Source organism: Lepus europaeus, chromosome 16 (genome assembly GCF_033115175.1).
Source record: "Lepus europaeus isolate LE1 chromosome 16, mLepTim1.pri, whole genome shotgun sequence".
Taxonomy (NCBI): domain Eukaryota; kingdom Metazoa; phylum Chordata; class Mammalia; order Lagomorpha; family Leporidae; genus Lepus; species Lepus europaeus.
This window is the reverse complement of record NC_084842.1, coordinates 45,502,051-45,528,042: the sequence shown is the minus strand read 5'-3', so window position 1 is coordinate 45,528,042 and position 25,992 is coordinate 45,502,051. Positions and strand designations below refer to the sequence as shown.

At 48.8% G+C, this 25,992-nt stretch overlaps 1 protein-coding gene across 5 annotated transcripts in view; it reads right to left on the bottom strand.

Moving 5' to 3' along the window:
• Positions 1-25,992, bottom strand: part of PTK2B (protein tyrosine kinase 2 beta) — a 129,022-nt gene that overhangs the window by 49,708 nt on the left and 53,322 nt on the right. For all 5 annotated transcript variants that reach the window (XM_062213847.1, XM_062213845.1, XM_062213843.1 and 2 more), the window contains exon 2: positions 16,977-17,217. In XM_062213847.1, coding sequence (XP_062069831.1) covers positions 16,977-17,180 — 204 coding nt within the window. In that variant the 5' untranslated portion in view covers positions 17,181-17,217. The remainder of the gene's footprint in view (positions 1-16,976; positions 17,218-25,992) is intronic.

Sequence of the window (25,992 nt, the reverse complement as noted above, 5' to 3'; positions counted from 1 at the left end):
TACTAGGAGACCTAAGAAAGGTGCTGTCTAAACCATGAGGGAGTGTCCCCATTGAGAGGCAAATAGAAACTGACAGAAGGGGCTTGATAATAATCAGGTGGACCTGAAGGCCTGGTCAGACCTATCTATCTCTTCACATGGAATTCTGGAAGAGACATCATAAGGGAGGTGTGACCTCCTTAGGGAAGGCATCCTGTTGACTTCCATAACCTGGCTGGTCTGGGAGGAGAACTGGCCTGAATAGAAGGTAGGTGACATTCCTGAAAGGAAATGTACAGTTCTGCCTGCAATGTTGCCTGGCCGTCCCCTCAACAGTGGTTACTCTGGCAGCTGGGTTGAGTGAAGGGCTTTTCTCAGAGCCAACAGCACCTGTGGCTCTGACCCAGGAGTCCTTCAACCCCCAGGGCAGCTCCATTTCCAGTGACCGAGCTCTTCGCTGGCAGAACTGCCAGGACTGTCCAAATGCTGACTCCTGTGTCCATCTGAAAGCCCTGGCTTTCTGCATCACGAACCAATGCCATTTGCGGTGGACTGGCCTGTTGGGTCTCCCTGATGGCAGGTCACTGTAAAGCAGCAACTAATTGGCCTGCCACCTATCTGTACATTGCTCCTGCTGCCTCCCTTGCTCTTCTTCCCCCTGGTTTCTGGTAAAGTAGACCGGGGAGGCGGTCTTTAATGTCATCCAAGAGGGTGCTCAGTCCCATCCCAAGTCTTTGGTGGCCTAAGGTGGAAATCTAGCTGTTCTGATGTGTTTTTTTTTTTTTTTTTTCTGTGAGGCAGACAATGTCCCTGAGGAAAGCTATATCCTCACTTTAACATCAAACATGTAGTTCAAGTATACCATTCGCCTGGCTTCTGTGAGTGGTTCTAGCAAATTATCAAACCTGAGTGAGTAGTGAGAGCCCTGAAATTTGTGGCCAGTGGTCAGAAGTGTAGATGACTTGGGATCCCTGCAGCTTATGGCTGGGGCCTGACAAGAGGGGTGTCCTGTGCACTTGCCCTCAACCTGTGAGGTCCGAGCTAACTCCAGAATCGTCCTGTGTCAGAACTGCATTGCAATATGTGCCCTACAGGTATAGTCAGGAGAAACACTGTTGTCCACAATGACATACCAGGAACCCTAACTTTGCAGTCACATAAACCTAGGTGTGACCCCAATTCTGACAGGTCGGTCCTTCTAGTAGGGTAACAAGCTCCCCAAGCTATTGTCTCCTCCCTGCAGTTCTCCAGCCTACTGGTACCAAGCTGCAGAATGGCTTGTTCATTCAAACCATCAGCAACTATCTGTTATATACTCATTCTGCAACAGGAACTCTGTGCACAAGAGCTCTCTCCTGTGGAAGCGCTTATGATGATTCGGTAGGAGGAAGAAAGTAGCTAAAACCTAGCAGGGCCCAGAGACAGGTAACAGAAGGGAAAGCTGGGTAGCAGGCATTTGGTACTGTGGTTAAGATGTCACTTGGAACGTCAACATCCCATATCAGGGGGCCTGGGTTCAAGTCCCAGTTCTGCTTCCAGTTCCAGCTTCCTGCTAAGACACACCCTGGGAGGCAGCTGTGATGTCTCCAGGGGTTGGCTCCCTGAATCCTTTTGGGAGACCCAGATTGAGTTCCCAACTCTTGGCATCTGCCTGACTCAACCCTAAGCCTTGAGTGCATTTGGGGAGTGAATCAACCGATGAAGATTGATCTGTGGGTGTATGTGTGTGCATGCATGCATGTGTGTTTCTGTCTCTGTCTCTCAAATAAATAGATAAGATTTTAAAGAGAGAGAAAGAGAGAGAGAGGAGGGTAAGCCCAGAGGTTTGGTTGGCCTCGCCTTCTCCCTCCCTCTTCGCTGTCTCTTCTCTAATATGCACACAGCTTCTCACGCAAATGGTGGGAGCAGCAACTCAGCACTCTACCCACGGCTCATCACCTGTCACTAATGAGTCAATATTTCTTTCTCTATTAATGAATCACTTTTTACAAGTGACAGAATAAGATGCTTACCTCCTCACTAAACTGCCACATGTACCGTGATAACAAAGAAAGTTTTCTCAGTTTTAGCAGTTGCTGTTTAGAGAAGCCCCCCCCTCCAAGTTTGTTTTATTTTTCCTACAGGAAGACCTTTACTCCCTGCCATATACAGGCTTCCAGCCATGGCGAATTAGACACTTAGACTTCCCATGGATCTCAACCTGCAGGTTTTTGAAGGCCACCTGGTGCTTTCTTGCAAACACTTCAAAGGCTTTTCTTCCAATTTGGCTAACGTTGCTTTATTTACTTTATCACATATGTGATGACCCCAAACTGCCTTTGCCTTTCGCTGTTCTCTAGCCTTTCTTTTTTAGGTGAGAAGCAAAACAGGAAAAGGACTGGATGGTTTGTCCCCATGACCAGGACAATTTACAGTCAAGTGTCGCATAATGGTGTTTTGGTTAACAATGGGCCACATACATCTGTACAACTGTGGTCCCATAAAATTCTATGGCCTAGGAACTTTGTAAGCCATCTTAGAGGCCGGGAGTTTAGAAACAATGCGGCAGGGGTGTGTGATTGGTCTACCAGTCAAGATGGCCCCATTCTACCGTGGTGAACCTCAGTTGCATTCCTGGCTCCAGCTCCTGACTCCAGTTTCCTTCTAATGCAGAGCGTGGATGGCAGCAGTCATGGCGCACGTAGTTATAGCCCTGCCACCCATGGACCCAGGTGGAGTTCTGAGCTCCTAGTTTAAGGCCTGACTCAGACCTGGTCCTTGTAGGCATTTGGGAAGTGAATCAGTGGACGGGAGAAATGTCTCTATCTCTGCTTTTCAGGATGAATGAATGAATGAATGAATGAATGACAGGAACAATATGACAGCCAAGTACCCCACTGTCCTCCATTAGGCCTACCCTTGCCCAAACAATGGCCCTTGTGCAAGGTCACACCACACCTAGCGACTTGTAAACAGAAGCTTTTCAAGGCCTGGCCCTTTCATGCCAATCTGCCACAGCTCTCATCGGCTGTGCCAGGGCTCCATGTCTCCACCTCACATAGTCTGAGGCCTTGGCTGTGCCTGCCTCATCGCCCAGCTTTACCAGCTGACCAATCCTGCTTTCTTCCCTCCTCAAAAGCATATTTTAAGAGTCCTTGCCAACACACTCCCTCCATGAAAACCTGCAACTCGGGACTGGTGCTGTGGCACAATGGGTTAAAGCCCTGGCCTGAGGCGCCAGCATCCCATATGGACGGCAGTTGTAGTCCTGGATGCTCCTCTTCCAATCCAGCTCTCTGCTGTGGCCTGGGATCGCAGTGGAAGATGGCCCAAGTCCTTGGGCCTCTGCACCCACGTGGGAGACCTGGAAGAAGCTCCTGGCTCCTGGCTTCAGATCAGCACAGCTCCGGCCGTTGCGGCCATCTGGGGAGTGAACCAGCAGATGAAAGACCTCTCTGTCTCTATCTCTCTCTGTAACTCTGTCTTTAAAATAAAATAAATCTTTAAAGAAAAAAAAAAGAAAACCTCCAACCCAGATCTGAGTCCCAGAAACCCAGCCTGAGATGCTGGCCGATAAATTGCTTTCCACACTTGATTCAATTCACTCTCCACATTCTTTACTCTCTGAAAACTGAGCATTCCTCTTTTAAATATAATGCAATTGAAGATTTTAATAAGTGCAATACACATACGCCTTGATTCAAAATGTCTTGCTTAATTATTATTTAAAAAGATGTCAGAAAGATGAGGCCAAATTCAAAGCTGTTAACTTCGGCTGGAAACCCTCATTGGTTCCTTATGTTCCATTTGCAAGACCGAGACCCAAACTCTTCAGCTCATGGCGGGAAGGGTCCTTGGGGCTTAGCTCCGTGCGTCCTCTCCAGTCGCATTGCCAGGTCCTCTCTGCCTGCACTGTGCTCCGTGTCCCAGCCTCCAGTCAGGCTCGTGCTGTCCCCGCTGTCCCATCACAGCGTGCTCTCGCATTCCTCTGTGCTGAGCAGCTGCTACGCTTCCCTCTTCCTCCTGTCCTCTCTTGCCTTGGGCTCCCCGTCATCCTTTACGACCCAGGCAGAACTAGGAGGGCTCCCAGGAAACCCTCCCTGAGTCCCTGTGACAGAGTTTCTTCTTCCTCCTCTGGGTTCCAGAGAACTCTACACATGCATCTAGTAAGATAATGTTACAGGCTGAATCGCATCCTTGCAAAAAGACAGGCTGCAGTCTCAGCGCCTGTGGCTTAGAGTGTGCTCTTATTTGATAAAAAGGTGGCTCTGCAGATGAATCAACTTAAAATGAAGCCGTTAGCATTGGCTCTAATCCTTAATGATTGGTATCTTTATAAATATGGGGACTTTGAGCATAGAAGGAGACATGCACAGAGGGAGAACATCACGTGAAGACACAAGATTTGAGCACTGCATCTACGAGGTTGCTGGCAAATCACCGGATGCTAGAGACCAGGGAAGGGCTCCCTGTACAGGCTTCTAAGCCATGTGACAATGCACTTCTGTTGTTTTAAGCCACCCTACCTGTGATACTTTCTTACCACAGATCCTGGAACATATTACAGACTTTTATCAAGTAGAACCAAAACAATCGCCCATGTCTGACCTTGGAGCAGACAGACATGAATCACTGTTTTAGTCCCAATCAGTAAAGGGTTATAAGAGTTTTAGGAAATGATGCCACCTACCTTAACAGTTATTCCTCAATCATGTACCCCCATAAAGAGATTATAGGAAAGATTGAAACTGGTTTCTAGTGATTTTTCAAACGATAGACTAACATTTTTTTGAAATGAGACGCTGTCCTGAGATTGTTTTCAAGATAGAAGTAACTGCCTGGCTTTCTGTGGACCACAAACATGTAAAGAGCTTAGTACAACAGTGAGCACAAAGCAGGTGTTCAACAAACGGTAGTTACCGTGATGAGCAGACAAAAGGGGGAGGGGGAAACAGGGCTCCAGGATTAGATCAGCCTGAGGAGGTGGACTAACTCGCTCAAGAAGTCTCTAAGACAAAAATGATGGGCAGTAAAAGGGACTCCAAGTGCCCCTGGGCCAGAGGCTCCTCAGACTCTTCCTGACCGGGCAGGAATTGGCACCTCGGGAGACCCATTCCCTGGGAGTGACTGGCTAGGCAGTGCCCATGGGAAAGGAAGGGAGCCACAAGTGCTACAACTCCACCAGCTGCTTAGCAAGAGAAGGAGCAGTGGAAGAAGCAGTCTCTGCAGAAAGGGATGTACGACTCTTCGTGAGCTGAAGCCAGTCCTGGCAGCAAGCGGACGAAATAGAATAAATGATCCTGGTAGGAGGATCCGGCCAGGACTTCAGCTGATCCATCCATGCTGGCTGGAAAAAATAATGCAGAGAAAAAAAAACAACTTCCTTCTGCATGGAGCAAGAGAGGGTTTCATGTTCCCAGGGCCAAATCCCTTCTTCTTCTGCTGTATGCACAGACAGGAGGTAGAGCTCTGGGGAAGTGAGAAGGAGCCCTGAGAGGTAACAAGAGGCCTTCTCTTTAACTGACTTGCATGGAACACACGAATTGTCCCTGAAAAATAAAATGCTCTGTTAAAAATAAGACTGCTCTGTCAAACATTCTGATATACCAAGAAACCACAAGGTAGGGCTCTCAAGGCAAGCTGAGATTTAGAGGAATAAAGAACAATTAGCAGCCTCAGAAAAGCACCAGCTGGATTTGATCAGAGAAGTCCCTCTACTAAAATATCTTCAAAAATAACACCTTTACAATTCTTTCCTGCAATATGCAGTGTTTGCCTAGAATAGGAGGGGTGAGTGATGGAGGTCACTCCAATGGGACAGGTAAAGTTTTATTTCACGTGGGCCACAGGATCAGGACATTCCTTTTACCATAATGATTCACAATTCACGTCAGTCTCAAGGGCCCCATAGGAGGAAGGAAGGTTCTTTCTTGTGCTCAACTCCCATGGCCACAGCCAACTGAATGCCTGTCCCAAGCCCCCATCATGGTGAAAATGATGACAACATGGAGTTCTAGGTAGTCTCTGTTGACTTTTGTACTGGATAATCCACCCATTCGTCCATGCATCCATCATTAAATAATTTCTCATTCATTAGTTCAGCAAACTGAGTAAACAAAATCCTTCTCTCTGGAGCGGGCGGTGGTAAGCAGTAAACACACAAATACTATCTTGGGTTCTGAGAATTGCAAAGAAGACACAGGAAGCAGGGTAAATGACCAAGGGCTACTACTTTACATGTGTGACCAGCACGGTTCTCTCTGATATGCAGGCTTTATCATAGACCCCTGGAGGAAGTCAGAGACTGGATGGCGTCTGGGAGAAGAGCCTTTCACACAACGGGACTAGAAAGCACAAAAGCTCCAAGGTGGGTGTCAGTGGGGCTCTAGGGTGTTTGGTGCCTTTGAAGAACGATGAAGAGTTCAGAGGGACTGGGGTGGAGAGAGCACGGAAGGTCAGGGGTCAGCAATTTTCTGTAAAGGACCAGGTAGTAAATATTTTAGGCTGTGAGGGACATAGGATGCCTGGTACAACTACTCTACTCTGCCATGTACTTCAAGGGAGTCATACATAATGCATAAGCAAATGAGTATGGCTGTGTTCCAATAAAAGTATTTACAGAACTGGGTGGTGGGCCATTTCTGGTCTAGTGGCAATTCCTTGCTGATCCCTGATGCAGGCCTAGGTGAGGACACTGGGCTTTATTTTGGGTGAGATAGTCAGTGGAGGGTTTACAGCAAGACTGTATAATCTAAGCTATGCCTTAAATACATCCCTCCTGCTGACTTCTGTTTTAAAAAGTCACAATGAGGGCTAGCGCTATGGTATTGCAGGTAAAGTGGCCGCCTGCAGTGCCAGCACCCCATATGGGTGCCGGTTCAAGTCCTGGCTGCTCCACTTCTGAACCAGCTCTCTGCTGTGGCCTGGGAAAGCAGTAGAAGATGGCCCAAGTCCTTGGGCCCCTGCACCCATATGGGAGACCCAGAAGAAGTTTCTGGCTCCTGGCTTTGGATCAGCACAGCTCTGGCCATTGTGGCCAATTGGGGAGTAAAGCAGTGGATGGAAGATCTCTCTCTCTCTCTCTCTCTCTCTGCCTCTCCTCTCTCTGTATAACTCTGACTTTAAAATAAATAAATAAATATTTTTAAAAAAAAGTCACAATGGCTTCCACCTGTGGAATAGATCAAATGGGGATAAAGACAGAGTTAGGAGGCAAACACATTATTGCAGGTAGGAGGTGCTGATGACTTGGACCAAGGAGGCAATGGAGACAGTGAGAAGAAAATCATATTATGACTACTTTTTTATGGCAGAGCTGACATATTTCTCAACAGACTGAATAGAATGTAAGAGAAAGAAAGAACCCAAGGAAAACTCCAGTATACAACATTTTGAAGGATCGGCCTGAGATACAATTAATTGAAAGAACAGAGCTGCAGTTGATGAAGATGGGGAAGACCAAAGAAGAATCAAATTGTTAGGAGAGGGTTATTAGTTTCATTCTTTACATAGAGATTAGACAGCCAGCAGAGATGGGGAGTGGGAAGGTGAATCAAAGAACTGGCATCCTGGGAGAAGACTGGAGCCAGCATGATCAACTTGGGTACTGCAAGTTCAAGTTAGAATTTCAAGCTCACTGGCTGGATGAGATCACCAGAGGAATGGCCAAGGCCCAGCCTATAGTATTGCATGACCTGACAGTGTCACAGGAAATCTCACGCAAGAACACTCAGCCCACAGGCTGCCCAGTAACTAAGAACCCCAGCCAATGGGAAGGAATGGAACCCTTGCGTCAGCCTGGTTCAGTGGACACTTCCAGACACCCAGCTGTGCACCAACCACAGTGGGTGTGCATATGTGTGTAAAGTGCTCACCTTTCCTTCCACACTTCTGTGGTCTTAACTGATGGCTGTCATGGATTGAATGCTTGTGCCAAAAGATATGCCTATGTCCTAACCCCAGAATCTGTTTATGTAGCCTCTTGGAAAAAAAGGCTCTTGTACATATACTTAAGGATCTCAAAATGAGAAAAATGAGAACATTATGGACCATATGGGTAGCTCCTAAATCTAATGCCAAGTGTCCTTATCAAAGACACATGGAGGAGAGATACACAGAGAAAAGAGGGCCATGGAAAGACAGAGTGGTGCAGCCAAAAGCCAACCAATGCTCGGAGCCACCAGAAGCTGGAAGACCAAGGAAGGCTCTGCCCGTGAGGCTTCACAGGGAGCGAGACCCTGCTGACTGGTGGGTTTGAGACTTTTGCATGCAGAACTGTGATGGTTCCTGTTGTGGTAAGCCACTAGATTTGTACTAATTTTCTATGACATCAATAGGAAAAAAAACCAATGGCGTTGCAAGTTCTGAACTCTCAACACAAGGGCTGATTCTTAAAAGGTGACCAGGTAACAAAATAATAAAAGTAAGCATAACTTATCACTGTGAAAGCATTCATTTCAAGGTGATAAAAGCCACTAACAAGGACATTCAGCAATGTACCCATCAGATTAAAATAGCTCTGAAGGCACAGACACCTGACTACTGATGTGTCAGTGTCAGGCATTTAAGGGTACAGAGAAAGAAACAAAGGCCCGGAACTCTATAGGTTTGCCTGGTGCTCGCCGCTGGCGGTATCTGTGTGTGGGTGGGCTAACCTGGCAAGCACACACAGGAAACGGGGAGGGGGCGCAGAAAGGAGGGGCCCTTGTGCCTGTGCCTCCGTAGTGCTGGTTTGTGGCTTGCTGGCTGAGCCCTTTCCTGTCCTGTTTTCACAGATGGGGGCTAGCCTTGTGTGCGTCCATGGAGTCTCTTTAGAGTAACCTTTCTTTCAGAAATGGCAACTTCCCGGGCCAGGCAACCTTCCCCTCGGTCACTCTTGCACCCCAGCCTTGGGGCTTTGCTTTGGTAGCACCTGAAGGAGGGCCGCAGGGGCTCCTCTACAAACCAAGAACCTGAGCCAAGGACCACAGGAAGCTGCTGGGCCATCTTGGCCAGCTCTGGTTATCCAATCTAATCCCCACAGACGGCCTGAGCTACACAGCAGACATTTACTCGCATCGTTCTTGGGCTGGGAAGGAAGATCAAGGGGCCACTTCCTGGTGAGGGTCCACTCCCCGGCTCGCAGCCAGCTGCCCCTCTTGCTGAGACTTCGCTGGGAGAGAGCAAGCTCTGCTCTCCCTTCCTTCTCTTGCAAAGGCACCAATCCCACGACAGCGGCTCCTCCTTCATGGCTTCAGGTAAACCTAAACACCTCCTATCTCAGTCTCTTCCTGCGACTGTAAGAATATTCTTTCAACTGGGTCATTTCTACACTTGACCAAAAGGCAGAGCAGAGACTCAACGGGATGATTTCTAAGCAATGGAAGTTCACTGCTCACGGCTCTGGAGCTGGGAAGCCCATGACGAAGGCACTGGCAGACGCCGTGGCGGTGAGGGCTCACAGCCTGCTCAGAGACGGCGCCATCTACTTTCCTTCCACAGCAGAAGGGGAAGGGGCAGGGGCATACCCTTTAACCTGTCATCTGGACGCTAATCTCACCCATGTGGGCTGAGGCACCGTGACTTGTACTACTCCACTTTCTAATCCCAGCACACGGGGTATTGGGTTCCATGTGAGGTTTGGGGGAATGTCAACATTCAGACCACAGCGCCTCCGAACACCACCGTATTAGAGGATAAGGCTTCAGCACATGAATGTAGGGGGGGAGTGAACATAACACTCAGTTTATGACACCATGCAGCTACTGAGAGAATAGATTTCAACTGTGAGTTAACTGGGATGGGTATTGGATGGGTACAGGGGAGTACCGGACATAGCCAAGTGGTCACAATACCTGAAATGTGCCTCTTTGGGAATTCTGGAAGATACTTAATTCACTGGGGAGGCTGGAGAGTGTAGGCATGTGTGGAGTAGTCTACACTGGGAACTGGATTCTGCTCTCCTCACTTGCCAGGCAAGCAGCATCCAAGAGCAAACCCCGCCCCCCCAGCCCTGGCAACCTGGAGACCCTAGTGTAGGGTGTAAGGGATGCGACTGGACAAGACACGAGGGGCACAGGACGGTTTTGGCTCTGTCCCTCCCAGGGCTGCACATGTGGATTCTGAATGGGGTGGTGCTTCAGAACAAAACAAGGATGAGCTGTGAACACAGCTTTTCAGCATGGGAGAAGCCAGTTCATGGAGAGGGGTTTGGATACAGGTGTCTCATCAGCATTTCTAGAACCACATCTCAGGCACATGCCTGCTGTTCAGTTCAAGGCCAATGTTCCGATGGTCCAATAATGGAGAGAGACGGGCACACGAAGAGTGGGGGTCAGCTGGAGCCAGCCCAAGGGAGAAACCAGCACAAGCCAGCCAGGCTGCATGCAGACACAGGGACAGCACAGCTCTCTTAGAAACAGGTGGCTGGGGCTGGCATTGCTGCATAGTGGGTAAAGTTGCCACCTGCAATGCCGGCATCTCATATGGGTGCTGGTTTGTTTTCCAGTTGTTCCGCTTCTGATCCAGCTCCCTGCTAATAGCCTGAGAAAAGCAGCACAAGATGGCCCAAATGTTTGGGCTCCTGCCACCCACATGGGAGACCTGGATAAAGCTCCTGGCTCCTGGTTTTGTCTTGGCTCAGCCCTGGCTCTTGTGACCATCTGGGGAGGGAACCAGTAGATGGGAGATCTCCCTCTCTCTCTCTTTCTCTCTCTGTAACTTTGACTTTCAAATAAATAAATATCTTTTTAAAAAATAATAGGTGGCAGCTGGCACCGCAGCTCAATAGGCTAATCCTCCACCTAGTGGCGCCGGCACATCAGGTTCTAGTCCCGGTCGGCCGGATTCTGTCCCGGTTGCCCCTATTCCAGGCCAGCTCTCTGCTATGGCCCGGGAGTGCAGTGGAGGATGGCCCAAGTGCTTGGGCCCTGCACCCCAAGGGAGACCAGGATAAGCACTTGGCTCCTGCCTTTGGATCAGCGCGGTGTGCCGGCTGCAGGGCACTGGCTGTGGCGGCCATTGGAGGGTGAACAACGGCAAAAGGAAGACCTTTCTCTCCCTCTCTCTCTCTCACTGTCCACTCTGCCTGTAAAAATAATAATATAATAATAATAATAATAATAATAATAACAGGTGGCTGTGTAATTTCTCCTCAGAATGTTGATACTTTCAGATCAGTGGGGGGATTGTTAATAGTTATTCCTGGACAATGTGGTAAAATGGGACTGAGACAAACTTGGACATAAGTTCACCCTCCCTGGAAAAGAACAGGAGGAGAGAAAGGAGAGGGAAGAGACAGAGGGGAAGGGGAAGGGGAAGGGGGAGGGAGGAGGGGGGAGAGAGAGAGAAAGAGAGACAGAGAGAGAGGGAGAGGGAGAGAGAGAGAGAGAGAGAGAGAGAGAGAGAGAGAGGCAGCAGGAATCCAGGAGAGACGCCCTGTGTGGGCACAACTGGGTGGTGAGCTGCCAGTTGTTTTCAAAGTATCATCTTAACTCCTTTCCCAGACAAGCAAATTAGCACGTTAGAGAAAAATATAATGATATAAGCCTCCACTTGTTACAAAAGATTCAGAGCTCCCAAATAAACACAATTTTCTATGAATCTCAAACAAAAAGGAAATGGAAAATCAAGAAGAGCAAAATACATTTCTCATTCTGCACATTGCTTGATTCTTTTCAACACCCGCCTGGTTTCTGCTAGGACCTCGGCATAAGGGCCCCCAGCTTATTTAATTAGCTTTTGTCAGCCCGAGAAAAATGTCATGAGGCTATTATATGTGCAAACAAAGAAGCTGCGAATAAAGACAAAAGCATGCAATCACCCAGTGCACATGGAGTAACTGTGTTTTGGAAACATGCTACCCCATGGACTGTGCCAGGCGATGCTCCATTGCTTGTCTTTGATCAGACACAGCTACACGGGGGATGTCAGAATTTCGGGAGTCTTCTCAAGGAAGTCCACGTACTTGGCAAGTCTGAAAGGGTTGGCAGCATTTTGGGTACTGGGAGGATGGTCAAAGATACAGAGCTGGAAGTAGACACATCTACCAGAGGGCAAAGCCACAGGAGAGGAAAAGAGTCAAGAATGGTTGGGGAGCAGAGGAAGGAAAGGGCTGTTCCAGGAGAACCCCAGCAAGGAAGCTGGACCTGAACCTCACCACTGAGCGCTGTGTCTCAAGCAGCACAGCTGGTTCTTGACATTTGGACTAAGCCCTTCGCTGCTCATATTATATGATCCACAGGATAGTTCTTCCTGTCAGAGTACTCATCTAAGATTGTAAGGGCTCATTCCTCAGTGTGAGTCAATGTCAGTCTCACCTTGGCCAGGAAGCAATATGCAAGCAGGGATTGCACCTGTTTTTACATATGCTAATACCCCAAAACTGGCCATAATCACTATGGTCTCAGGCACATGGAGGCACCCAACTAATATTTGGGAGATGGATGGATGATGGGATTATTCAAGACGGTACCCATGATTTCATCCCCATCTATGGCTTGAGCCAACATGTAGAAGCAGACCACTCACGAATGTCCATGTCCAGCTTGTTCTCTCCTGCAGAACCACATATTCAACAGTCTACTCAATATTTCCATAAGAAAAGGCTCGAGTATCTAAACCTGACAGACCCAAAGCTGAATTTGTGAGCTCCCCATGCCCCATTCAGTTTCTCCTCCGGTGCTTTTTGTCTTAGGGACTGGGAAACAGGCCTGCCCTTCTTGTTACCGCCCCTTCCTAATTTCTATATCTGTTCATCACCAAATCCCTTCATTTTCATCCCCCAAATTATTCGAAGTATGGTCACTTCTCCAAATAGACCACAGGCTATGTGGATTTGAAAACAGAATCCTCCCCATACCAGAAATTTGCTTAACTCCTCTGCACTTAGTTTTCTTATATACGAAGTTAGGAAATAATAATATACACTTAATAGGGTTCTTCTGAAAAGCCAATAAAATAATACATACTATGTTCTTCCAATAGTTCCAGCAGCTATCACCACCATCATCATCATCATTCCAATCATCACCATTACCATTACCATTACCATCACCACCACCTCCACCACCACTATCCCCATCACCTTCACTGTGATCAGCACAACCACCAGTATCACCATCACCACCATCATCTCCATGGTGACAATCCTAATCTAAGCAACTATCATCTCTCATTTGGATCACTGCAACAGTCACCCAACATCTCCCCACACCCATCCTCATCTTCGCCTAGTAGATTTTTCATTATGCAACCCAAGTAATGTTTGAAAAGCACAATCTTGTGTATTTAAATAATGCCAGTGGTTTCCCAGAAGAAATGGGATAAAAACCAAGATGTTAACAGGTTTAAACAGCCAATCCTGGACAACTATTAGCCTCACCCCTGCCTATCCGGTTCTTTCTTCTGATAACACTGTTCATCTGACGTTCTCCTCCTTCCATCCTTTCACTGTCAAAATCTCTCTAAAAGGTTGCTTGCACTGCTGTTCAACTCACTGCACAATAGCTCCTGTCCCTATCTTTCCATTGAAACTGCCCAGCCAAAGGTTCTGCAGGGTACCTGTTGCTGAAAGCAGTGAACCTCTTTCTGGCCTTGATCCTTCTGAGCATCTGACACTGCTAACCAGTGGTGAACTGTGACACCGGTTAACTCCCTCTGACTTTGGCTCCCCTGAGTCTGTTCTCCTGCTTCTCCTTATCTACCTTTGACTCTTTTTTCCATCATTTGCCACTCATTCTCTATCCGTTCTTTAGAAGTTAACTCCCCTGGGTTTCCTCACTGAAACGTTTTCTCCTGGTCTACTCGTTCTCTGTGGGTGATCTTACCTATACACATCATATCCACTGCGTGACGATGCCCAACTTCTTGTCTCCAGGTCCTTTCTCCCTCCTGAGCTCCCCCACTCCCACATGGGGGTGTTTTAGAAACACAACAACTGTAAAGCTGGCGTCTCAGCAGGCCCCTCCTTCTCTGTTCATGTCTCAGTGAATGGTGCCAGCATCCATTCAGCTGCCACAGCAAGAGCCTGAGTCATCCTTGCCTCCTCCTCTTCTCTGCCTCCCTACACCTGGTTAATCATGAAATGCTGTTGACTCTGCCCCATAGATGCACTCAGATCTGCTCCCAATGCCACCCGCTTAGTTCAAGTTCTCATCATTTCCCTCCTGCAAGCTACCCACAGCTTCCTTACCCATCTCCCATCCACCAGTCTTTCCTCTCTCCATTCCTTTTACTAGTGGGCCAGCTTTCAAAAGAAGAGTTTCCTTCAGTGCGTCAGAAATGGCTGACTTCAGAAAACAGCACCTTAGTATTTCTTTCTTAGTTTATTACCAGGTATAGGAGCCTACTACTCTAACGTTCTGAGAACTCTTGTTGCAAAAGAATCTGTTCCAAATTATTCAGCCAGAGCTGATGTTTGGTGCAGCAGTTAAGCTGCTGCTTGGGATACCTATCTCCCAAATCAGAGTGCCTGGGTTCAAGTCCTGGCTCCAATTCCAGCTTCCTGCTGAAGTGCATCCTGGGAGACAGCAGGTGATAGCTCAAGTAGTCGAGTCCTTGCTACCCATGTGGGAGACCAGAACTGAGTTCCCAGCTCTTGGCTTCCACCTGACCCAGTCCTGGCGGTGGTGGGCATTTTGCAAGTGAAGCAGGGGATGGGAGATCTCTCCATTTCTCTCTGACTCTGTCTCTGTTTGCCTCTCTCTTCCTTTCAAATAAATGATAAAATAAATACCTTTTTTACAAAAAGAATTATTCAATCAAGCTTTTCTCAAACATTGTTGATCATAAAATCATGTCTTAACATCCTGCCAAACACTGTGCTCTCTATGTGAAAACAAGACACAAGGAGAAATACCAAAAGAAGAGAATGGGGAATTTATTCCCTGGGTTAGTAGAGACACTTAAAGATTCCTGAGCAGGGTAATGACTAATACCCACACAACCAACAGCTTCCAGTATTGAGACCCTACTATGCTCTAGGTGTTCCTTGTCTATCATCTCCAATCCTTACAACAAGGCTACCAAGTGGGCATGATCCCAGGTGAGGAGACTGAAGCCCAAATCAGTTAAGCAATAGGTCCAAGGTCAAAGAACCAGCAAGTGTGGAGCAACGGTTTGCTGCAGTGCAGGTGGCATGAAAGCTACAGCTCTTTGCAAAAAAAGCAGGTGACATTATGCCTTCAGGAGGCACTGGAAGCAGGAAATAGACGATTGGAACACAGGTTCCTGGAAGGCAGTCCCTTCTTTTCTTTGCTCTCTGCCTCTGTCACCACACTCCTCTAGATACGCTTCAAGTCCTAGCAGTCATTCTTCAACTTGGCTCTCATTGTCCTTTCTGTAAGCCTGCTGTACTCTTCCCCCTCAAACATCCAGCAGGTCACTAGCCATCTCCAGGAAGCTCTCTCTCCTGCTTAAAAACTATGTGTCATTTCCCACTGCCTGCCCAATTACAAATTTCTCAGCCTGATATTTTAGGCCCTCTGTTATCTACTGTCAACTTTTCTTTTTGATCTTGGCTTTAGCTACCTTTCTAAGTATAACCTGTGCTTCTCTCAAACCGCACCACTCACCGTTTAGCACCTCCCTGCCCTTGTTCATGCTGTTCTCTCCTCTTCAACAGCTGTTTCCGCTCCCCAGTGTTGCTACTTTAAACCCTGCGGAGGCCCCCTTTCACTGCTCATTCCATAAAACATGTCCTAATCTGTGCTAGCCAATGTTCTGGTTTTTAGCACAAAAGGGCGATGGGGCACCGCCCAAACTTGGAAATCAGGTTAACTTCTGAAATTTTACCTAGTATAATTCACAGTGAATGGCATCAATTGTTAGCAAACATGACCTACCCGAAGGAAGACGCAAGAAGCGCATAGTTAAGGAGACATGAACTTACCCTCCCGGAAGAAGGTACTCTCAGGACACAATTGTGCCTGTGTATCGGAAACCATGAGACGAACAAAGAGGGCCCTAATCAAATCAATTACAGGAAGCAGGGAGTCAGCCAAGCCATAATCCATGATGATAACTGGCCAAGACAGTGAGCTAATCAATTACATTCTGCTCTGGTTTGTAGAAGCACACATGTGCTGGAGCAGACAGAATGCAGCCATAGCACTGACCAAAGGAGACACTGAATTTGCAGACACTGACTTTCAGGACACAGAAAGGGTTGACAATGACATGGAGCCAGCCAGCTCAGCCAGCTGACTCAGATCTGCTTAGCTCTCTCAAAAGTCCTGTTTTCCTCTCTGCAAATTACAAATTCTCTAAGCAGTCTTCTGAGAACCAGTCTGGCTTTCCCTTACATCATCATTACGGAATATTCTGGGCAGAAGAAAGGTAAATCTTCATTGCATCTGCCTCAATGGGCTGTTGGGAGGATTTAATGAGATAATGTGTGTAGAGAGAGGGACCTAAGATCCATACAGTGTCGGTGATGGAACTCTGCTTTGGAGAATGATTTCATTTACATGTGGCTCAGGTGAACTATCTTCCTGATGTCTAGGTGCCCTGATGAAGGCTGAGTACCCGGAACTGCAAAGCAGAGCCTGTGATCCTGGCTGGGAGTGGGCCAGGCAGTGTGGCCTCAGGAAGGGCCTGGACAGCCACCTGGTCCAGCCATCTCTAGTTCATTATCACCCTCTAAATCCTCACCAGCTCCCACTGCTAAATGCCCAGCAAACGTCTTACATCATTTTTATTCTACTTGTAGTACAATCACCTGTGTGTCTCTGTAATTCCAATTTCAAGTGTGACACTTCTAGAACAGGGGCTTTAAGTTCCCTGTGTAGAGCCTCAAATGTAATAAATACTTGATGAATTGAATCAAAGGCCATGCAAATGATCTGGGTTTCAAACAAAGGCTTTAACATCTGTCTCCCAGGGCACTCCTAGAAGTGGAGTGCAGACCCTGCAGAGGAGGTTCCCAATGCCACCTCACCCCTGACCAGCGATGGAATGGGATGGCTCACTAGGCCAAAAGAGGGCTGCTAGCTGCCCAGGAAAGAGAGGCAGGCATAAACAGAGGCGGTCTCCACACTTACCCGGATCTCGGTCTGTACAGTGCATTTGACCAGCTTGAAGTTCTTCCCAGGATTGAAGCTGTTGCTATAGAAGCACACTTTAAGGATACGCACGTCTTCCTTTTCCACGTCGACTGGGACCACCACCATGGGTTCTGGGGGCCCTTCAGGCCGGCGTAACGTGCCCACCTTTACTCGACTCAGGGGCTCAGACACCCCAGACATCCTCTCAGACGGCAGCTAGGACCGGAACATCGCAGACCTGCGGAGAGAGCAGAGGGACAGCTCAGAAATGAGTCCCTAGAGGCCCAATGCCCCCTCCTCTAGGGACAGCACCCACCAAGCTCCAAGACCAATGTGGGTGACATACTCTCCCACTCCCCAAAACGACCCTTAAAGCCGTCCAGCTGTCCTGACTGGGGAGGCTGCAGCGCAAGGAAGCAGTTTGCATAAGCATCCAGGTGGAACATTCAGACTGGGAGCTCCCCGGCATGCATGCTCACTCTTCTGGAAGCCTCCTCTCCATCCCATTTCTCCCCCCACGTTGGCTCCCAGGCAAGGGCCCACACTTAGCAAACGCAGCTGTGAGAGGAGGCGGCACAGCATGGTTCCCAGGCACAGCTGAGCAGAAAATGTGAAGAGTGAGACAGTAGAAAATAGCAGGAGAGAAACAGGGACATGGGGGAGAGCTGAGAAGAAACAGAATTGGAGAATGGGTGGCCCTGATGAGATGGGATCAGAAAAGGCAGGAAAGGGCCCAGGGTGGGTGGGTGGGGGACGGCTATCAGCTGACAGCTTTGTCTGCTTCCGCCCTCCGCTGCTGGTGGGAACTCTCAGGGTTGGAAGGCCAAGTCCACAGGGACTCATCCCATAGATGATCACTCATGACTTACAGAGGAGTTCAAGAGGACCAGCACTGGGCCCCAAGCATCCCAGTGTGGAGGGTGACTCTGCAGGGTAGGAGGAGGTGGCCCGAGCCCTCTGATGCATCCTGGTTTGACACAGATGTACAGGTAGACTTTCAAGAATTCCAGGAATCTCCAGTTTACTCTGGATCTCAGCAAAGTAGATCCTGGTCTCTGGACCCAACATAACTCTCAAGGGTTCACTTTCTGCAGACCTAAAGCAGGGAGCATCCAGGAGAAGCAATGGAAGTTCTAGTTCTAGACTGGTGTCAATCTTGGCTCCATAACAGGATCACCCAGGGTGCTTTTAAGAAATAATCCAAGACCTGTCCCTAGAGCTTGCCATTGGATTGGTCCATGGTGAACCCTGGACATTAGTATATTGAATTTCCCAGGATTTTCCCAACATTCATTCAGGGATAGGAACCACTGCTCTCAAATGAAACTGGCTCTTATCCTAAAACCTTAACAACAAAAGCATCATCTTCTAACAAGAGACTGTGACTTTAGGGGGCATTCCTAGACCAGGCATTGCAGGTGGCCTTACTAAAATACACATATGGAGTCAAACATTTTCAAAGTAGAATCATAGCCTATGCTTATTTATTCACACTGGGATGAGCACTAGGGAAGAAAGATTTCGATAGCCACTATCTTCAAGGATCCAGTCCTTTGAAAAAATATAAATGTATGTTAAGAATATGAAAAAATTATAAGGCTGAGGGAAGGAACAGAGCATATCCCTTAATTCAGGGACAGACAGATGGTGGAAAGTTCTGGGTTCAGAGTCCACAAGGGCAGCCAAAACTGGGACAAGACTGATAGAGACAATAACATTCAATCTACTTTAGGGACAAATATATGCATATAGTCTAGAAGTATCAATTTCATCTATCAATCAATCCATCCATCCTAGAAGTTTCCATACCATTTTTTAACACACATCTACTCAACGTGTAGTGTGTGCCAATATTCCCACTACTGTGCTTTGCAGTTGAGATATATCTTAGTTCCCCTAGACCTTTCACCAGGAATCCAAGCCTTTTGAGAAGTAACCTCAGGAGACGCCAGTAGCGGAGTGGGAAATGTGTGACAGAAAAGGGAAGACAGTCAAAGAAGATGTGTTCATTGAAGAACTGCTTGGGTAACTGCAGTTTTTATGCTGGTGGGAGCTCGGGGAGCCAGGACACAGTATAGCCCACTGGTAGAGGGAGGATCCGGGACATTTACACACCACTTCTTGCAGTCATTCCTTCCAGCCCTTCCAGCCTGTTCTGCACAGAAGAAAAGAGAAAGTCCTTAGTGCAAAGGAGGCAGAGCTGGCAACTGTGTGCTGGAGTAGAACATTGAAATGGCAAGGTCCAAGAGCATGCCAGAGGGGACAATGACAGTCCAAGAGCATGCCAGAGGGGACAATGACAGTTCCGCTATAGGATGTGCAGAGGACAGAGACTGTCTTGTTCCAGAAGAGCTCCCACTCTAGTCAGGAAGACAAAAGGGCAAGTACTCAATACAGCCATGTAAGTGCCACACATGCAGCTGGCCCCAGCTTCAGGAACTGTTGCATCTACTGAGCCAGTGGTCTTGGGGCCACCGTGTAACTCATTTGTATGAGCTAGTCTGCAGGCAGGAACTTCATGAGGAAGATTTGTAGAAGAGGTTTCTGGGGGAGGAAGGAAGTAGAGTGACGTCAGCGGCGGTCCCCAGAGACAAGGTCTCACCTCAGTGGACTGAGTACTTGCTTCCCCCTAGATGCATCTGCTGAAATCCAAAGCCCCAAGGTGATGGTGTTAGGAGGCAGGCACTCTGGGAGATGGCTACGTCCTAGGGTGGGCTCTTCATCAGTGGAATCAGTGCTCTGTCATAGGGGACCCAAGAGAGCGCTGTCACCCTCTTTCTGGCACACGAGAATAGTGAGAAGTCAGCAGTCTGCAAACCAGTAGAGGGCCCTCACCAGGACCCCACCGTGCTGGCTCCCTGGCCTTGGACTTCCAGCCTGCAGACTATGCAAACTGCATTTTTGTTGTTTATAAGCCATCCACTCTATGGCACTTTGTTCTAGCCCAAAGTGACTAAGACAGAAATTTTGGAGGAAGTCCCTAATAATGCAAGCTGAGGGGCCCACCTGCCAAAGGCCATTTGGAAACTGGGGCATGCTGCTGAGCCATGCTGGTGGCAATGTGGACTCGGAGCTGGAAAAAAGAACATTATACCCACATCCTGAAACTTTTTCAGTGGCACATGGGAACTCTAAAAATCTCAAGTTTTGGAGCATTTAAGATTAGAATTTTTGGGTGAGAATGTCATAAACCCCATGTGATACCAAGTGTGTGAAGCCAGCATTGAGTACCGCAGTCCTCAAAGAATCCTGAACTCATCCTACTGCTAACAACTGTGTCTTGAAAGATCCTGGAAGGACTTGAAACTGAGACAGAAGTGTCTTGGTCAAAAGACCCAGGGCCAGAAAGGCAGTGTCCACATCTCTACTAATATGGGGCACCCCCCTCAAGGGCACTCAAAACTCCCATCTGTAGACACGGATCTGCAATGAACTTCCAGAACTCTCTGAAGCAATGCAGCTGAGAGGGGTAAGGGAGGGCTCAGCCACTTGTCTCCACAGCTTGGGAAAACCCAGCTCTCAACCCTATGTACAATCTCCTCTCACACTCACTGTGCTTATGCTCTGGTCTCAGCTCATTTTCTGACTAGCTCTAAAAACTTGTGCAAGCAATTTTTTTTTTGACAGGCAGAGTTAGACAGTGAGAGAGAGAGTGAGAGAGAGGTCTTCCTTCCGTTGGTTCACCCCCCAAATGGCTGCTACGGCCAGAGCACTGCGCCGATCCAAAGTCAGGAACCAGGTACATCCTCCTGGTCTCCCATGCAGGTGCAGGGCCCAAGCACTTTGGTCATCCTCCACTGCCTTCCTGGGCCACAGCAGAGAGCTGGACTGGAAGAGGAGCAACCAGGACAGAATCTGGTGCCCCAACCTAGAACCCGGGGTGCTGGCACCGCAGGTGGAGGATTAGCTTAGTGAGCCACGGCACTGGCCTGTGCAAGCAATTTAACTTTGCCAACTTCATTTTCCTCACCTGTAAGTTAGGGATAACCCCACCCACCCTGTTTTCCTTATGGAATAGTTGTAACAATGAAGTGAGCAAACATAAATGAGAAGTCATTATAAGCAATATGGCAGAACACAAATGAAAGTCTCCACTACTGTGGTTATGATCTGCTGATTTTCCCAAGTCTTGTCTGACTACCTGTATTCCCCATATCTTGCTCCTCTGGACAGTGGTTGTCTAGAGGGGGGATAAAGGTCTGATATGCAGCATTTGCAAATTTCCGTGGTGTAAATATTTCCACCAGGTTGATTTCAAGCTACCAATATACATCACTGTGCACTGAGTTAGGTTTGATGAAAACAATCCTCTGGCTCCAAGTCCTGTTTCTGACAAAAGAACTTGCCTCTTTGCCCAAATTTTGCCTGATTGTTTTAATTTCTCATCAGTAGCCTCTCTCTCTGGCTTTTGATGATCTTGGAACCCTCTGATCCTCAACTTGCGAACTGCAAGGCCCGTCCCTTTCTCCATAGCTCCTTCCTGGCTCTTGGACCCCTGGAAGCAGGTCCACCCACATCCTGATGTGCCCTGGACCAGCTGCTTGGTGTCACATCCTGAGGCTCCAGCAACAACCCTGGCTCCGAGCCACCTTAACTTCAGCTTACTTCCCTGTCCACAGATCTGCCGAAGTCAGAGTCAAAAACATAACAAATACAAGGAAACAGTACCAAATTAAAACAGGAAAGGTTTTGATTGGCTACAAGAACTTCTTGGCCAAAACCTGCAAAAGGTACTAAACGAGGCTATTCAATCTTGGGGTCCCTGAGAATCTCCAGGAAGAAAATTAATTATGCCCTTCCTGAATGGCAAGACATTCACCTACCTTAAGGAGGGGTCCCTGAGGTAGGAGTTCAGTCCCTTCCAGACGCCCTATGTTGTCATGGTACCTGATGCTTGTTCCTGTATGGGGAAGATGCTAGGCTTCCAGGGACAAACATCGCAGGCAGGAAAACATAATTCTTGCCCTTGAGGGCACCAGAGGGTCATGGTACACTTGCTGAACATGTATTGTATGCTAAGGAGTTTATATGAGCAATCTCTGATTCTCCAGAAACATTTTTATTTTATTTATCTGAGAGGCAGAGGTACAGAGAGAGGGAGAGATAGAGAGAGAGGCCTTTATCTGCTGGTTCACTCCCCAAATGTCTGGGACGGTTGGAGCTGAGCTGATTCAAAGCTAGGGGCCCAGGCACTTGGGCCAGCCTTCACTGCTTTCCCAGGCCATTAGTAGGGAGCTGGATCAGAAGTGGAGCAGCCAGGACTCAAACTGAAATCCATATGGGATGCTGGCACCACAGGTGGAGGCTGACCCTACCAGGCCACAGCGCCAGCCCCTCTCCAGACACATTTTGTGGGCTATTTAATAATAGCCTCATGGCCCAAGAGAGGACACCGAGGCCCATAGAGGTTACCGTGTCCAGATCACACAAGTGGTAGGCAGCAGAGACCTAGTGCTACCTATGATCTAATTCAGAATCTGCTGTGAGTAGAGCCCCGCGGTGTAGCATGGCAACCCTGAGCACATGGGGTTTTCCTCATTTCTTGCTTGCTGTTGCCCCTGACCTGAAGGGGCTCACTGGGGGGACTATTATTCAGAAAGGAGGTGTGGCGTCAGGGAGAAGCCACACACATTGCACTCATCCAAACGGGATTAAAGCGCATTCCTGGTGCTACGACACCACTGGGACATAACCCACAGCAGCCTCTGGGGTTAGGCGACATGGTGGCCCCAGGTCTCTGCTGCTTATCTGGACAAGGCGACCTCTGCAGGCCTCATTTCCTCTCTTGGGGCATGGGGCTAATATTACCTATCCTGCAGAGTTCTATGGAAACTCAGAGGTTACTTGTGGACACTACCCGGTACACACCTAGTTTAAATGCCTGTGATTTGGCAGAAAAACTGAAGACCTATTACCAAGCCCACTTCTAAAACACACTACACTGGCCTCATCCGTGCAGGACCAGGTAGTCACGGCAGCCCCTCTATCACTCATGCCGGCAGGCTGCCTCTACGCCAAGACCCGCCTCTCTCCACCCACCTGCCCACCTGTACTCCACTCACCCACATGCCCATTGTCTGGCCTGGGCAAGCAGAGGAGTGGGTTCCATGGAAGGGAGCCTCACTGGAGATGGCCAAAGCACCAGCCTTCTGGGATCTGCACAAGTCAGAATGTCACAAGATGCACACTCTATTTCCACTCTGTCTCTGAGTCACTTCCCCTGGCTGTTTCCACATCAACAAAATGGGGAATACATGCCTTTCCGATCATGCAAGACTGTGGGGCACAGCCACTTAACTAATGGGCAATGACCTTGCCATCTCTGGGAGCCATCCCCATGTTTCTGGCAAGGCAGGGCTCTCCTGGCTCCAGAGAGCACCCCCTCCCTGGCTCAAGCCCTTTCAGCTTCCAGCACCTGCAGGGCCAGTGTCCTGCCTGCCTCAGGGCAGCCTAGTCCATACTTCCTTTGATCCCTTCCCTCCTCTCTAAGCTTCCCTCCCCATTACCTAGTGAAGGAAGGAACCAGAAACATTGTGATTGTCACCAGCTGTCATTCACTATAATTCAAAAAGCACTGGTGAAGATTCCACCACACTTTCGGCTCCCCACCCCCACCCCCATTACTCACTCACAGTGCTCTCTGGCCAGCACCTGCCAACCTAGGGACCTACTGACTTGGGGTGGGCCCTCAGGGGGGCATGTGAGGGACAACAGGGACACTGTTAGCTGTCCTTCCTTGTTAAGGAATCCTGTTTCTACAGCAGTTTGAAACCTCTGTTCCCTGCGGCTAGATAGATTTTTCTTACCTCCTGTTTGCTTCCCTGAGCCTTCAAAAATTCATACTCACCTAGATTTGCCAGCTCTTGAATGACTTGGCTGGCTTGTGTCCCCGGGTTCTTCCTTTCTTTCCCCTCTTTATCACTTCCTCTCTCCCCCTTTTCCTTCATTTTCCTCTTTCTCTCTCTGCCTTCCTATGTCTCAGGAGCCAAGTCAAACTTTGGAAATACAAAAAGTAGAGTCCAGTAGAGACTTGCAATTCGGTGAAGAGGATAAAGATCATACACACACACACACATTCACACTCACACACACATGCACACACGCGTGCACACACACATGCATACCCAAACAGGCATGCACACACACATGCACACACATGCATACCCACTATTCGCAGCATGCTACGGGATCTGACAGAGCTCCAGGCACAGTGACAGAGGATCACAAGAGAGGATTTGCCTACTGGAAAGGTGACCCTGTGAGCTTAGGCAACTGCATGGGATGATGCAATGGCTGGTTAAGACAGTGGCTTGGATCATCGGACAGACTAGAAGGTAGCAACATGCTAAGGAATGTGCACTTCATCCTACGGAAAAGCAGATTTGCATTTAAAAATGGGAACGTAGCAATCGGATGGAGCAGAAGGAGCAGTTAGGACAAGGAGCTGCGGCATGCTCAGCCATGGCAGTGGGAGGAAGGACGCCTGGATCTGCAGCATTCGTCAGCTTCTCTGGTATAAACACTTCCGAGATCTCTCTGAGAGCGGAGGTGGAGAGAGACAGGCACCCTCAGCACCACTGCCGACCCAGGCCAGGGGGGACCTGTTTCAGGGCCACTGTCCTCAAGCCCGCCTCTGACCATTGAGGTCTCCCGGGTCCCTGCGGTACCACTGCCACCACCAATTCAAGACAGCCACAGCCAAGGCACACGAAAGCACAGAACCGCACGATGGGCTCCTTCCTCTAAGGCGCTCTGCTCCTTCCCATCTCCTGAAAGGTGCAGGTTGTAGAGTGGCACTGTTGTCACCCTTAACCTCCGACCAAATTCCCCCCCAGTTTCACCACTTTGCACCACGTTCTCAGATCTTTCCTTCTCGTCCAACCTCCAGCTCCAGGAAGTCGCATTTCCCTCCCTGAGTGCATTACAAAAGCGGTTGTTGAGCAAGGCACTGCACTGACATGACAACCTGTTGGTGCTCCAGCTGACAGAGTCCTTCCCCACTGCCTTGAGAGGTTGAGAGGAGGACGGATGATGACCTGGGGAATTCAGACCTGGTCCAACGGCTTCTTCCCAAGACAGCTGGGCAAGCGTGCACACTAACCTGGAGGAGCAACTGTTATTTATATTGTGCGTTGCTCATATCTCTTAATTTGGTATGAAGGAGTCTGTGCCTATCAAGTGAGAAGCACCAAAACGAGCACAGGACTGGAAGAGCTGATAACTTGTATGGCAGATCATAAAGGATTCCTGAGGGGGTGGTGTTGTGGCGCAGAGGGTTAATGGGGGGACCAGGATGAAGTCCCATGCTCTTGGCTTTGGCCTGGCCCAGTCCTGGCTGTTGTAGCCATTTGGGGAGTGAATCAGCAGATGGAAGACCTCTCTCTGTGCCCTCCTTCTTCCTTTCCCTCGCCCTACATGGTTCTGCTTTTCAAATAAATAAGTCAATCTTTAAAAATGTATATAAAGAAAGGCTCCCTGAAATCTTCCTGGGCTAACAGGCAGCACACACCAAGATCAACAAAATGCAGCTTGTGAAATGGGAGAGATAGGATGTTCTTCATGAGATCTTTTTTTTTAAATAGGATAAAAACTTGATGATGCATTTGTTACAGGCTGTGGTGCTCTGGGGGCACACCACACTCCAGGGGCAGGAGGCACCCAGACCCAGGGTGGCCACGCATGGGGCTCCCCTGCAGAGGCTCTGGCTAATGACCCCTGCAGGATGCCCAGGGAAGGACACCTCCCTCCATGGAGTCCTTGAACACGGTGTCAAGTGTGGCCCAAAGGAAGCCAGAGGGACACCAGGTCAGCACCGGCCCAAGGCTTCTATCTCCCCTACAGCCCCAGCTCCTGCCTGCCTCCTCGGAAGCAGCTCTCCTGGTTCCCCAGCCCCTATGTCCTCTGGAGCCCGGCCAGGCTAAACATGGTGCCTGGGCAGACCGGGTTGGAAGAGGGGTGGAAGGGGCTGCACTGGTCCTCCCCTTGGTGTGCAGCTCCAGGAGGACCTGGGTGG